General features: G+C 33.8%; 2 protein-coding genes across 4 annotated transcripts; one reads left to right on the top strand and one right to left on the bottom strand.

Moving 5' to 3' along the window:
- Nucleotides 1–607: 607 nt before the first annotated feature.
- LOC120080456 (methionine--tRNA ligase, chloroplastic/mitochondrial) lies at nucleotides 608–6,918 on the top strand. The gene is made up of 12 exons (XM_039035109.1): nucleotides 608–922; nucleotides 1,901–2,044; nucleotides 2,157–2,306; nucleotides 2,549–2,716; nucleotides 3,107–3,231; nucleotides 3,459–3,552; nucleotides 4,062–4,160; nucleotides 5,345–5,525; nucleotides 5,629–5,744; nucleotides 5,985–6,140; nucleotides 6,267–6,395; nucleotides 6,492–6,918. The coding sequence occupies exons 1-12, from the start codon at nucleotides 608–610 to the stop codon at nucleotides 6,651–6,653; spliced, it is 1,839 nt and encodes a 612-aa protein (XP_038891037.1). The 3' UTR covers nucleotides 6,654–6,918.
- Nucleotides 6,919–7,630: 712 nt separating this feature from the next.
- Nucleotides 7,631–11,322, bottom strand: LOC120079009 (UDP-glucuronic acid decarboxylase 6). 3 transcript variants are annotated; one of them, XM_039033173.1, is made up of 13 exons: nucleotides 11,167–11,322; nucleotides 10,529–10,643; nucleotides 9,969–10,055; nucleotides 9,681–9,768; nucleotides 9,489–9,580; nucleotides 9,310–9,374; nucleotides 9,145–9,233; nucleotides 8,894–8,971; nucleotides 8,723–8,816; nucleotides 8,533–8,599; nucleotides 8,360–8,423; nucleotides 8,245–8,285; nucleotides 7,631–8,133 (listed from the first exon to the last, which is right to left on the bottom strand). In XM_039033173.1, exons 2-13 carry the CDS (start codon nucleotides 10,616–10,618, stop codon nucleotides 7,948–7,950), a joined length of 1,041 nt encoding a protein of 346 aa, XP_038889101.1. In that variant the 5' UTR covers nucleotides 10,619–10,643; nucleotides 11,167–11,322; the 3' UTR covers nucleotides 7,631–7,947. The 3 variants fall into 3 exon arrangements, with proteins under 3 accessions (XP_038889101.1, XP_038889103.1, XP_038889102.1); XM_039033175.1 differs by lacking the exon at nucleotides 11,167–11,322 and adding an exon at nucleotides 11,043–11,085; XM_039033174.1 differs by lacking the exon at nucleotides 11,167–11,322 and adding an exon at nucleotides 10,797–10,950.
- Between the last annotated feature and the right edge of the window lie 3,447 nt (nucleotides 11,323–14,769).

Raw genomic sequence — 14,769 nt, 5'->3', positions numbered from 1 at the left:
GAAGCCCCAAGTTGGTCCTCGGAGTTGCTCGCTTGAAGGTGGTCATCGAAGGTGATGTTCATCGAAGTTTGTAGTCGAAGGTGGTTGTCAGAGCCTACGACGGTGGTTGTCAAAGTTGGTAGCGCTAAGGTGGTCGTTGAAGTTGGGTCACCGAAAGTGGTTGCCGGAGCTTGAAAATGGTTGTAGAAGCTCGTTGCGCGAAGGTTGTCGGAGCTTGAAGTTGGTCGCAGGAACTGTCATTGAAGATGGTTTTCAGAGCACGAATTTTGTCCGGAGTTGTCATCGGAGGTGACTATCGAAGCCCGGAGTTAGTTCCCAGGGTGTGACAGTGGAAGAACAGAGTGTGGGGATGAGTTGGTAAAATCTGTAGGCCAAACAATGAATTGGTATATTTTACCAACTCAACTCATATCGTGAGCCAAACATTTCCCAAGTAATTTCACCTTAATATAAGGTTAGTGTAGAAGGTAAAATTATACATATAACGGAATGTACCAAAAACCTATGAAACCACAATCGGATATGGGCATTTGCTGAAAACCAAATCCACCGGTAACTAGTTTCAGGTACGAGCAGAGAGAGCCATCTTCTGGCCGGATAAACGAAGATGGCCGCCAGAATAAACACCTCCATACAAACTTCTCTTTGGCTCTTAAACCCTTGCCAGAGTTCTCTCAATCTCAAACCCACCCATCTCAGAACCCGCCTCCATTTCTATCAAAATCTGTTATCGCTCCCATCTTCTTCTTCTTCCTCAAAACGAGCCATATTCTGTACCGCTGCGACCAGTTTCAATTCCCATGATAACGGAGCTGCAACAAACCCGTTTGTCATCACTACACCACTTTATTATGTTAATGCTGCTCCTCATATGGGGAGTGCTTATACCACCATTGCTGCTGATGCTATTGCGCGGTTTCAGGTACCATTTTCCCTTTATTTGGGTTCTTCATATTTGTAGTTCTTGTTAATTGTTTTTTCGATTATTGCTTTTACAACTCTTTTGTAGTGGGGGCTTTTGTTTAACGCTTGTTTTCAATTAGCTCTGAGTAATTCTTGTTATTCTCTATTGTTGGATATTGGGTCTCTTTTTATCGGAACTTGGTAGCTGAAATTGAAGATATTGGTATCATGCTTGACTCTTTTATCTATTGCAATGTTTGAGAGCAAGAACGTTGAGGAATTCAATTTGCCCACCTCTCTGTTTCTGATACCTGCCGTTTTTAATATTTCAAGTTTGGAATGCAGTTTTACCATAAATCACTCAAAATTCTCATTACCTTCCTGAACGGGAATCTGCTGCAAGATGTTTTTTTGGGAGTGATTCTAACCTAGTTAAACTCATTGTTGTCATTTTCAAAATCAATGTGCTTCAGAATCAGTTTCACTGGTATGAAATATGCGTTTGAAAATGTAAAATTAAACATCGAACTGATTTTGAGTGATTAAAGATGTGTTTAACATGAACTTAATTATTTATAAGTGGTGTTACTCAGGTTTTGTTGGATAATAAAATTGTTTTGAGGTTTCTGTTTATGAAAATTAAGTTGTTTGCTTACTGTTTATTTTTTCGTCTGTACGAGCATAGCCACATTTTAGTGATATTAGAAGCAGCTTTCAGAAGAAGAGCATCAAACATTATTAATATCACATGGGGCTTTTTAATATATATATATATATATATATTATCCGTGTGCTCCATTTGATACATACACTCTGCAGTTACTTTTGCAGTTTTTCTTTAAGGGAAATTATAAATGGTTAATAAGTTTTAGCGTGCCTTTTACATGGTTGATTTTTCGTATTAGCACTAGTTGGTATGTACTCCATGCTTAAAGCCAGTTTTCTCAGGATATTATGTTATACTTTGGCTAACCCCTTGTGTAAAATATAATGACAGAGGCTGCTGGGAAAGAAAGTTATATTCATTACTGGCACAGATGAGCATGGGGAGAAGATTGCCACTGCTGCTGCTACTCAAGGTTCTAGCCCAAGTGAGCATTGCGATGTCATATCAGAGGCATACAAGACACTCTGGAAAGATGTAGTCCAAACACATCCCAGGATTTTCTCGTCAGTTTGCTGCATTTAATTTACTATTAAAAGTTTTTCAATATATCTTATTATTATTTTCTATTTATTTTTCCCCTTTGCAGCTAGATGTAGCTTATGATAGGTTCATTCGGACAACAGATCCTAAACATGAGGCTATTGTAAAGGAATTTTATTCAAGGGTTCTTGCCAATGGAGATATTTATAGAGCTGATTATGAGGGACTCTATTGTGTCAATTGTGAAGAATACAAGGTATTGTTTTTAAACTCTATTTAATTACTTGTCTTCCTCCCTCACACATTAGAACATTTTGTTTCTGGGTTCATATGATAGTCGCACAAAAATTTCATGATTTTATCACTTCTCCAGTAGATATTTTTCCTTGGGTAGGGTGCATTCAATAGTAGTCATTTCTTCACTTTTTTAAGGTGTGTAGCCTGTTTTAAATTTAGTTCTCTTGAATTTTGTAAGAACATCCATTTATAAACCTGCAGGATGAAAAGGAACTTCTTGCTGACAATTGTTGTCCTATACATCTAAAGCCCTGTGCTTCAAGGAGAGAAGACAATTACTTTTTTGCATTATCGAAATATCAAAGATTGCTCGAAGAAACTTTAACACAGAATCCTGGTTTTGTGCAGCCTGCCTTCCGTTTGAATGAGGTGACTATAGGGTTTTTTTTTTTTTTTTTTTTTTTTTTTTTTTTTTGTGTGTGTGTGCGCGCGCGCGCGCATGTTTATGTGTTATATTTATTTCTCGTCTCCTAGAATAAGTACAGCCTTACATACTTTAAAATTTTCTGCATCACATATATTTGTATCCCATATAGAAACCAATAACTTGGAGCTTACGAGGAGGCATCCAAATCAACTGAAATTTAAAACAATGAGAAGTTAAAAAAAGAAAAAAAATCTCTTTGATCTAATTTGATGTCATATTTATATAGCTATTTTTTAAATAACTGAATGTCAGTTTCATTCTTTGTTACAATCCTTTCCACCTTGTCAATCTTGAATTATCCTTTTGATTAATTCAGCATCATATCTTCCAAGGTGCAAAGCTGGATTCGAAGTGGCCTAAAAGACTTCTCTATCTCCAGGGCATCAGTAGAATGGGGCATTCCAGTTCCCAATGACGAAAAACAAACAATTTATGTTTGGTTTGATGCATTATTAGGGTAATCTCTTTCTTATGTTTTTCTAACAACTTTGGAACTGTGACCTTTTGAACCTTCATGATTATGCCCAACTATTCTTTTAAAAATTTATTTCTTTAATTATTCGTCACTATAAACTTATGGTTTACTTAAATTTGCAACAACTCTCCTCAATTTTGTTAGGAAGTTGAAATGGAAACTATAGTCAGTGCCTTCAATCTTAATCATATGAGAATTCCGTAATGTAGTTATATATCAGCGCTATCAGAGAATGGTGAGCAACCAAATTTAGAAAGAGTTGTTGCTTCTGGGTGGCCTGCCTCTTTACACTTGATTGGGAAGGTAAGAGTTACATTTCTGTTCTTCGATGATATTTGAGTGCAATTTTCCTAATTGTCCTTAGCCTTATCTTGATGTTTTATATTGGTGTGAATATAAACACCCCTATTATAGTTCATCTTCTTTGATTTCTAATTAGAGAACTTTCATGTGATCCACCTTTAGGTTCTTTAGCATTTCCTCCCTTTTATTCCTCAATCTTAAAAACAAGGTACATAGCCTTATCTTGCCCTCACTGGAACTTCTTCTTCTTCTTTTTTCTTTCTTTTTTTTTTTCCTTTCCTTAGCCCATTTTTCGGATTTGTCTTTACTATATTTTCTGAAATATAGCAAAAATTGAAACTATTAATGAGCTCTAATTTCTGTGTTATTATTGTATCCTCAGGTTTCTGTGTTATTATTATATCCTCGAGCTATAATTTCTGTGCTATTGTAGATTCCCTTTTCATTTCTCAACTGAGTGCAAGCTCGTTCTATTGGATGCAAATCTGATGTTTTTGTTATTCTTGTAGGATATTTTACGTTTCCATGCAGTTTATTGGCCTGCTATGCTAATGTCTGCTGGACTAAAACTTCCAAAGATGGTTTTTGGTCATGGGTTCTTGACAAAGGTATGTTTGGCTTTTTATAGTTGCTACAAAGGAATTTAGTTGGCCATGGTAATGGTCTAACTGTAATCTAATGATGCAGGGGAGATTTAATATTCTATGAAGGCTATAAAGATGAAACTTGTCACCATTGCTTTTATATAATGTTAAATTGTTAATGTTGTTTCATCTTGTGAATTACGTAGGGTCTTGGTTGTCTTGTGATTCTTATTGAATCTCTTGGAGTTGGTCAACATTCGTTTCCCCTCCTAACCAAATACTTCCAACAATTTGGTTTTGTCTAAATTCATGGATTTTTTTACTTTTAGCTTCATATTCATAAAGAAGCTTGAACCAGAAAATGGTTGCAGAGGCACAAATTCTTCACTATTATCTTCTTTCTGGTGAACTTCATTTTAATGCTTAAAACACAAACTATAAATCTATCACTATATGTTTTGCTATATTATTGGTCTATTTATGTCATTGTATTTTCATTTGTTGCTAAGATTCCTTTTGTTTCATATCTTGTACTTTGAGCATTACACTCATTTCGTTATTTCAATGAAAAATCTTGTTTCCGTTTCAAAATAAAAAATTCTTTCTTGTGCAGGATTCTCTATGTATGTATTTTGGTTCCTAAAAATGTCCCGGTTAATGGAAATATGTATTTTACAAATTGTTCTGTGGTTTCATGCCTCATGGGGCAAAGTTGAGTATGATTATTGACTTTAAAGAAAGCCTTGATATCATAATACTTTTTGTGGAGCAAAGTTGTTTGTTTTCAAAATCTATTTGAGTTGCTTGTGGAATTCCTTCTTATAAATTTGCTGGTGGAATTTCCATTTTGTAAGTTTCGGATGTAAAATGATTGTCTCTCTTTCTAGTAATCTATCTCTCTTGTAATGAAGTGCGATATTTTCTATAAATGGAATGCTTATGATCGGTCCCTAATTCCTCTCTGATTCATGGTACGAGTGGTGATGATTGAACCTGGTAGGAATTTTCGGGTTTTCTTACTAGAGCAAAGATTCATAATCCTCATTGGTTCCGTGAATTTGACATCATAACCTTGTTTGTCAACATTTTATGCTGGAATTTGAGGTCCTGGCCTTCTTTTGTCTGTTCTAAAAATTGTTGCCAAGCCACAAAATCTCTCGTTACTAATTTCATTTCATGGAGCAACTTTTTTTGTTTTAACTTTATAGGATGGCATGAAGATGGGCAAGTCATTAGGCAATACTCTTGAACCAAATGAATTGGTTGGAAAGTTTGGCTCTGATGCAGTGAGATACTTCTTTCTTCGAGAGGTGGAATTTGGTAGCGATGGGGACTATGCCGAGGATCGCTTCATTAATATTGTCAACGCGCATCTTGCAAATACAATAGGTATTATGAACTGTAATTTCTTTTGAATGGAAAAATTACGGCCCTTTTACTGGAGACTTCTCTTTGACTCACTCAACCATAATTCTTGACATTTTTCTTGCAGGAAATCTGCTAAACCGAACTCTTGGACTCCTTCAGAAGAACTGCCAATCAACTTTGGTGGTTGATTCCACTGCCGCAGCCGGTGGAAACGTTTTCAAGGACAAAGTCGAAGAACTGGTAGGGTCTACTTGGAATTTACGTTGGTACTTATCATCTGAGATGGCATTGAGTTAGTGAAATAATTCTACACCTAATTTGTAAATCTTGAAATCTTCTCTAGGATCAATTCTGTAAATGGCTTCTTAGCCATCGAATCCACTGTGGTGTGTATGTCTGTGTGTGTCCTCCGTCTATGACTCTGTGACAACATGTTCACAAGTTTTTTGCAAGCCCTATTGATTTTATTTGTGCTTGTAGATCGTGAAAGCTCGGAATCATTACGAAGAACTCGCCCTTTCATCAGCTTGTGAGGCTGTGTTGGAGATTGGCAATGCTGGAAATTCCTACATGGATGAGCGAGCACCATGGTCTCTGTTTAAACAAGGTGGTGCCTCAACAGATGCTGCTGCAAAGGTGATGTAGTTCAAGAATCCATTTTTGTCACGAACAAGATTTCAGATACAAATTTTCAATTAACTTTGCCTCCCAACACTCAAGAACGCATTCTCTGAATTCTATCTGAGTTGGTTTTCTTGACAGGACCTTGTTCTTATACTCGAAGCGATGCGAATTATAGCTATTGCTCTATCCCCAGTGACACCACGCTTAAGCTGGAGAATATACGCACAACTCGGCTACTCGGAGGACCAGTTTAATGCTGCAACATGGGTCTCTCTCTTTTTACACTTATCTTGTGTTCAATCTCCTATTATATGTTTGATTTCAGCTAGTGATTAATAATGAGGGTTTTTTTTTTTTATATAGAATGAGACAAAGTGGGGAGGTCTGAAGGCTGGCCAGGTTATGGCTCCTCCAAATCCAGTCTTTGCTAGGATTGAACAAGCCATTGTTAATGGTGAAGAAGAAGTTCCTAAAAAACCAGTCAAAAGTAAGAAGAAAATAGCACAAGGGGTGGCAGAAGCCTAAAACCATGCCCTCAAATTTCAAATTTTGAAGTGCTCTTTCTCCTATCTTTGGTTTTTCCCTTTACCATTTTTTTTCCTTCTTCATAAATGAGTTTTTCTAAATCATTTTAATATTTATCAGATACAATTGCTCATACAATTAAAATGAACTTAACTATTATTGAGCCATGTTTGGCCCTCATATAGTAGGGTTGTACTTGTACATCTATTTTTGTTTGGCTTGATTTTCAAACTAATTATTGAAGTCATTGGTGTAGTTCATTAAATTGGAATGATTGAATTAAATTATAAATGCGGTCCCTATAATTTTAAAAGTTAGAATTTCATCCTCATAGTTCTGTCATTTTAACTTTTTAAACTGACTATTCTGGTTAATTTAACCAAATTATTTATGAAATCTATCGTTTTATATTTTCAAAATCAATGTGGCATATTGTTTTTAAAACTGTTTTTAAATTGCATAATTAAAACTTACCAGCCTTTCTAAACTTTAAAATTTTAAATTTTAAAACGTAAAATTACATTTTAAAAAAACTCTGATAAATAAATTTAATATTTAAAGTTATAAACTCATTTCATTTTCAGTATGATATTGTAAAATAATAATGGTACGAAATTTATAACATTAAATATATTAATTAGAATTCAACTTAATATTTGATTGATAAATAGAATCTTTTCTGTAATTTATAAATACTACCAAACATTTGGTTCGATTTAGCTAATTATTTTTAACCACTTGAACATTTGAAAGAAATATACAAATTAATTACAATCAATTTTTCTTTCTTTCTTTTCTATTTTATTTTAATTTTTTTTTTGGACATTTCAATTTTTTAATACTTATGAATGTCCAAACTAGTTTACAGGCTAATGGGACAACCTATCTTATCTTACAATATTTGAATGTCAAAGACAATTCGTAAGATATTAAATTTTTAAATGAGTAACCGAACACTACTTTTGACCACCATATTCTAAAACCGACAATTTGAAAGTGTCTTTATACTTGTATATATATAAAAATGTGTATGTGAGATTGTACTGGATACAAACCCACAAAAGCCAAAATGGAGATTGTGTTTTTCTTTTTTCCTTCTTAAGAATAACATCATATAGTAAAACAAAAATTCTGACTGTCACTTATTCTAAATAAAGAGAACGACATAATAAAGAACACAACACACCTAACCATCGCCTAACCAACACAATCTCCTCTCGCCAATCATCTCTTGAAAACTCCACTCCACCCATCCGACGCCATTTTCGACATACTCATACTAAGCTTAACAAGCTTAGTTTTTTCTCGGGACTTCGAGTCTGGTTCGGAAATCGTCCTCCATGAGAGGAAGTCCATCCCTCAACTTGATCTTCGGCTCCCATCCAAGCAACTCCTTTGCCTTTGTGATGTCGGGCTTCCTTTGGCGAGGATCATCAGGTGTGTTTTCCACCATGATGATTTCCACAGCAGGATTGATGAGCTGCATAGTTTGACATTCACAATCACAGTTAAGAGATCCCTGAATCTCTTGTCATTGGGAAACAATTGTAATTGGAAAAAAAAAATGAAAACTTTAAGTTGGTAAGTTTACCTCTTTTACGGTCTCGGCCAGTTCGAGCATTGTAAATTCACCTGAATCACAAAAAAAAAATAGGTCAAGGGTAGGGCAAGGAGGCATTTATCGAGAAGAAAAGCAAATGAAAAACCTGGGTTTCCAATGTTGATTGGTCCAGTGTTATCGCCCTCCATTAGCCGAATGAGGCCATCAACCTTCATTCATAAGTTAAAAATTAGGCAATGAATCAGACATGAAAAGCTGATAATTGGTAAGGTGTTTCAATCTATACACACGAAAGAACCCAAACCAAGATTTCCTTACCATGTCAGAGACATAACAGAAACTTCTTGTTTGTGTGCCGGGTGCTTGAACTGTCAAAGGCTCGCTACTGCACAATATAATTATAAACGGTAGCTTCTTGTTTAGTGTGGAGTGAGGAAATCAGACAAATATTGGAGATGAACGATGCACTACTCAGGCAAGATGATTATGTGGGTATTAGACTTTTTACCGGATAGCTTGAGCAATGAAGTTGCTGACGACACGACCATCATCTATATTCATTCGGGGTCCATAGGTGTTAAAAATCCTTGCAATCCTTATCTCTGTCATTGCAAATGTTCATTAGAGATAAACAATTGCACGGAAAATGTAGTCCTTATTGCGTGTCCAATAAACTCACCAATCCCATGTTGCCTGTGGTAATCAAACATCAGAGTTTCGGCCACTCGCTTGCCCTCATCATAGCAACTTCTCACACCTGAAAAAGTTCAAACAAACACAATATTCAATGAATTAGCTAACTGAGCCATGAACTGTTGGATATTGTTCCTTCATTGCATTACAAAATCATAATTCACACTGTTACACGTGAAACTACTGTTGTTTTAGAACGAAAAAGAAGATATTAGTTGCATCTTTGAATTAAATTACCAATTGGGTTGACATTTCCCCAGTAGCTTTCATCTTGAGGGTGAATGAGAGGATCTCCGTATACCTCAGATGTGGAGGTAAGCAAAATCCTATTCAACAAGGTCAATAAGTAACAGAGCAAAAAAATATATACGAACTGAGAGGTAGAATGGATATCTCAAAAACCTTGCTCCGACACGCTTGGCAAGTCCCAACATGTTCAGTGTACCGATTACATTCGTCTTAATAGTCTGTCAAAACACCAATCAGAAGATCAGATCACCGAAAATTCACAACATGGATATTTTCAAATATGATGATAGTATTATCTTTTGATCAAAAACATATACAAATTGGACACGAACCTTTACAGGGTTGTACTTGTAGAAAATTGGAGATGCCGGGCAAGCAAGATGGTATATTTGGTCAACTTCAATCAACAACGGCTCAGTGACATCTGTGGGTTAGAAAAATTTAGGGATGGTGTTAATCAGGGAAACAAAATGAGAAAATTCACAAGCCCTTCAAGTAACATTAAAGGAAAAAAGAAGGAATACCATGTCGGATAAGCTCAAATCTAGGGTGGCCAATCCACTTTTTCAAGTTATCCTTCGATCCGGTGAAGTAGTTATCGGCTACAATAACCTAAAAAGCAAAGAAACAGAATGTCGTGTCAAAGCAACCAACACGACGTGTCACAAGTGTAACGCAGGGATTATAATCCAGTCTCTTCTACACTTTATTCATTAAGAAAGAACAGCTCAATTCACTACTCATAAATACACAAGGGTTCGGCCAACAATTGAAAAGTACAGAAAGTGCAGCTAAAGTATTGAAGAAGGTACCTCATTCTTCTCATTTTCCATCAATTTGTCCACCAGGTGTGAACCAATGAACCCAGCTCCTCCAGTCACCAAAATTCTCATATTTGCCTGTTGTAAAGCAAGACCACAATATTGGTTAAGGAAATGAACCAGGCTTAATAAGAGATTAGGAAAAGCAAATTCCAAGGATCTTGTAAACTTCAAGTTTAATTTGATCCAAAGTCTTCATTTTGAATTAATACATAGTTTTCTACATCATTTTAATGAGCATCTCTTTCTCTGTCCCGATCAAGGATATCCCAAAACCCATCCTGCTCATAATCATCTTAGATCCCTATTTTCAAAAGAACAATCTTTGATTTCACAATTATGGAACAAGAACAAGCTCTTCCCATTGTTGTTTTGTCAGATAAGAACCCGATCACAAACCGGTTCAGAAAATAAACAAAAACATTGTACACTACCATAGAAATATGCCAAATTTTGACACAAAACAAGTAAAAACCATACAGCAAGAATAAACCAGAACAAAAATGAAATCATCAAGGGGGAAAGGAAAAAAAACAAAAAAACAATGGTACCTGAAAAAATTTGGCACTTCTCAAAGGAGATGGAGTTGGTGGTGGCTTTGAGGAAATATGGGAATTTCCATTAGAACCCTCTTTAGCCATTACTCTCGGATCTTTACTTCAAACCCTGAATCATCATCAAGATCATCAAACATCACAATTGAGTTCCAAAAACAAAAATAGTTGAAATTTCTCATTAAGAGACTTGGATTTGATGCAAATGAAGAATGTATCACATTAGAAATGCAATGTAACAAAGTCAAACCAAAAAAATTCCAACCCTTCAAAGCAATTCCCCAAAATCAAAGCTTTGATTCAGCTGCTTGAAAAATATAAGTTGCTACCAATGCCCTTTTATATAGATATGAATAAGATGGGAATTAAAAAAAAAATGAACCAAATAATTGAATATAAGAATCAATAGACCAGACTACAACGACTTGAAGAGAAAGAGAATGAAGAAAAAAAACTTCAAAAACACGAAAAGTAGAAAGCTTTTGTTCAAAGAAAGTGAGGAGTTACCCACCAAACAATTTCAGATCTAAATCTCACAGAAGCCAACAGTTCTCATAAAATAAAAAGAAAAATGGATGAGTGATTTATTTAAAACTGTATCAAGTGAAGAAAGTGGATGATGAGGAGATTTTTACCTTAGATTAACCAAATCAAAATCTGGAGGTTTAAATTTTCCTTTCGATTCGGCTTGAAAATTAAGGTTTTTGGTAGAAATTTATAGAGAAATCGAATGGGGTGAGTGATATTTTGGGAGATAAACCAAAAATCGCGGGTCCCAAAAATCGGAATTTGAGAAGTGAGAGTTGAAATTGAAGAGGGTTACGTTTCGCGTAGATTAGCTGTCATTTTTTTAAAAAGATTAATTATTAATTAATGGTTACCGTAGATTACACCTCATATTGTTTATCCATCTTAATCATCATTTTTCTTTACATGGTCTATTTTTTTTATTGTCCCATTTTTTTTTAATTAATTTCCTTTTGTTATTTTGGCCGAAGATCCACCTGTCTCAAAAAAAAACAAATAATTATATAGAATATGCGGAAGATTGTCCATACGTATTTGAAATAGTTTTAAAATTGGTTAAAATATACTCTTCGTCCCTACTTAATAAATCAATATTAATCTGAAAAGTAGGTCTCATTCGATTACGTTCGATGTTGTTTGTTTGTGTTTGGTATTCGTACAAATATCTTGGCCAATTTCCAGATCTATAATAAAAAGTGCAATCCGTTTGGGGATCAAAAGAACATCAGAATCACAAAATCAATCATATTTATTATTACGGTTACCATTATTATTATCTATCGATATCATTGGACCCTAAAAGGTAACGGTAATAGTAACAATAAGGGTGTGTTTGGAATATAGTTTAATTGAAAATTAAGTTATTGTGGAAGAAATTGGAGTATTTGACAACCTTTCAAAATAGTTTTTCAAGTGTATTTTAATCAATTATTATAAAAAATGTTTAAATAAAAATGAGTTTTTTTAAGAACATTTTTTTCTTATGTTAATTCAAACGAGTACTAAATGTGACATATTCATAATTTCGAGTAAATGTAATCAAAAGAATCTAATTACATTTCCAATTGTGGCCTTTTACAATTGATTTATTAACGGAATTCTATTACGATTACACTAATTTTCATTACGAATTGGTAAACGTAACCTTTGTTCAAAAGTTATTGTACTCTCAATGAATTTTAAATTTAGTCTTTATTGCTTGTTTATGGTTAATTTTTTCCAAAAACATTTTATTATTTATTAGCATTCTTTCTCCATATTTTGAAAAAAAAAATCACATATTATATTTTTCTTATAGTTTTAGAAAGTTTTCCTTAAAAAATAATGTGGCAGTGATCAAGATTCAATCTTCCTTTTGATCAACTTTCAGCTACACATTCCAAGGATTTATAATTCAAGGGGTGATGGAGAGAACTTGTTGAGGTACTTCGATCAAATGAAATTCATAAATTCTAATCAAGAACTTCTATTGCTGGATAGTTTTAGTACTAAGATTAGGTCAAACCACAAGAAACCTAGATAAAATCTCTTTTAAGGTAAATTTGTTTATGGAAAATAATAAAAGAGGGGTTCGGTTTGATAGGATAAAGTAATCACAGAAAATTAAAATATGAAAAATAAGATAGTTGGAAAAGAGGGAGAATACCACGAGATTACCTTCGTCGATTAAAAGATTGTTGGGTTATTTATGGATTAGTTCAGAAAATGAGTTATCTAATTAACAAGTCTAATCGACTGATCCAATAATGTTGGTATTTCCTTAATAGAAAATCAATTTATAATGCAATGTCAATTACTAAGTTAACTAAACAGTGCTCATTCATTGCCTACTACTGATTAATCACATTAAGTTTTTGGACTGATTAGAATATTAGATGTTAAACTGGGCAAGTCGACCCTAACGTTTTCTATTCCTTAGGTTTTGTTATCTATTTGTTACTAGTGACCTTGGAAACGTCAGAGAATGAACCATAACTATAACTCCACCTATTTACTTCTCAAATTAAGCATGTTTCTTTGCAATTAGGATAAACCAAGTATAATTAGCATATGTGTAGAACCTATGTTTTGAGACAACTAATCTATCACATTAATCGAACATTCGTTGCACATGGATTCAAGTAAGGAGTAGAAAACAAGAAGAATTAGAAAAGTTTATTAATATTCCATCAAAATCTCATTAAACCCACAAATAAAAGTGTCAACTGTTAGGTTGTATGTCCTAAAACTTGCAATTTGTAGAGTTAAACATTTTCTATTACCAATAAATATGTTATTCAACATTTCTTCAATAAAGTTGTTATTGAATTTGTAAATTGCACTTATAAAGATTAAATCCAATAAACTAAGACCCATGACTATTATATGAATACTTGAACTTGTGAAGACATAAAGATAGATCAAGTTCAAGTAAATAGCCAAAATGATCTATAGTATATGAATATGGTTGGATACCTTATTCTAGTAACACTATAGGATGCGGCTTACTCTGTAATTGTTAGAATTTGTTGTAAGGTGCTACAAATGAAGTGATCCTGATTCATTCATGTATTGACATGAGGAGTGAAGACGTCCTATGCAATGAGTTTGCGTAAGATCGGACCAAGAAATAAGTCACTCTTACTTTATAACGTTGTTTACTGTTTAAGACTAACTATTTCGCTTAGATGACCTAGGTAACTCGATCTTAATCCTGAGCTTAACTATGAACTCATGTTTATTCGAGATTATCCTTAGATTTGCATAAGGTTTGGCTCAACAACGCCGACTCAATAAGCCTCCCATTTTAGGGGTAAGACTGGGTAGATAGCTAGGGCCATAGGGTGCAAGATGAAATTCACGCCTACCTGATTTAGGGATAAGAGAGAGGTTTTTCTCTTAAGTGTTGAATCTAGGTCTTGAACAAAAGACCCTACCTTCTCATTGGCCCGAGATGGATCTGGTTTAGTGATTGAATCACAAACTAATTGTTCATTAGAGGATCAGTGTAACTTAAGGAGCAACATATAATTTTGAGATAAAACAACATTTGACCCAGTCGTTATTACAAACAACTTGTGAAGAGTCGACTTACTGATTATGATTAAATCAAGTGGACATAAATATATCTACAGTGAGAAGAGTGCAACTATCGAGCTATAGTCGTGTGACTCGATAGTTAACAAATATTGATTAATTCGATCTAAAGAGTTTTAGCCAATTAATCTCAAATCATTGGAGCTCATGATCTGTAGGTCCATAAGGTCCCTCTACTAGCTCGTAAAACATGAACGTCTTGACTTAGTAAATTGAGTGAATTTGGAATGATATCAATTTGATGTGTTCAAATTAAATTTCAATTTGAAATGTTTAAATTGAATTTAGGGTTTGAATTTGAATAGTTCAAATTCAAATTAGCGTTTGTATAATTATATTTGATATAATTAATTAACATTTAATTTATCGAAATTAAACGAAATTGGGGAGTTTATAATATTTAAATATTTATTTAAATATTAATTACATGAATAGGATTCATGTTTAAAATTAGGTATGTAATTAATTTAATATTTGATATTAAATTTATTTAATTAATTAAAAAAAAATTATTTTTATTTTAATTTTAATTTCAGAAATTGAAATATTGGTTTTGATTTTAATTAATTTTGAATTAATTAAAATTACAGATTGAAAATGGAAATTGAAACTCGATAGTGGACTTTTCCACATTT

Source organism: Benincasa hispida, chromosome 6 (genome assembly GCF_009727055.1).
Source record: "Benincasa hispida cultivar B227 chromosome 6, ASM972705v1, whole genome shotgun sequence".
In the NCBI taxonomy this organism is placed as follows: Eukaryota; Viridiplantae; Streptophyta; class Magnoliopsida; order Cucurbitales; family Cucurbitaceae; genus Benincasa; species Benincasa hispida.
The sequence above is the reverse complement of the archived record's forward strand: the minus strand, read 5'-3'. Positions and strand labels throughout refer to the sequence as shown.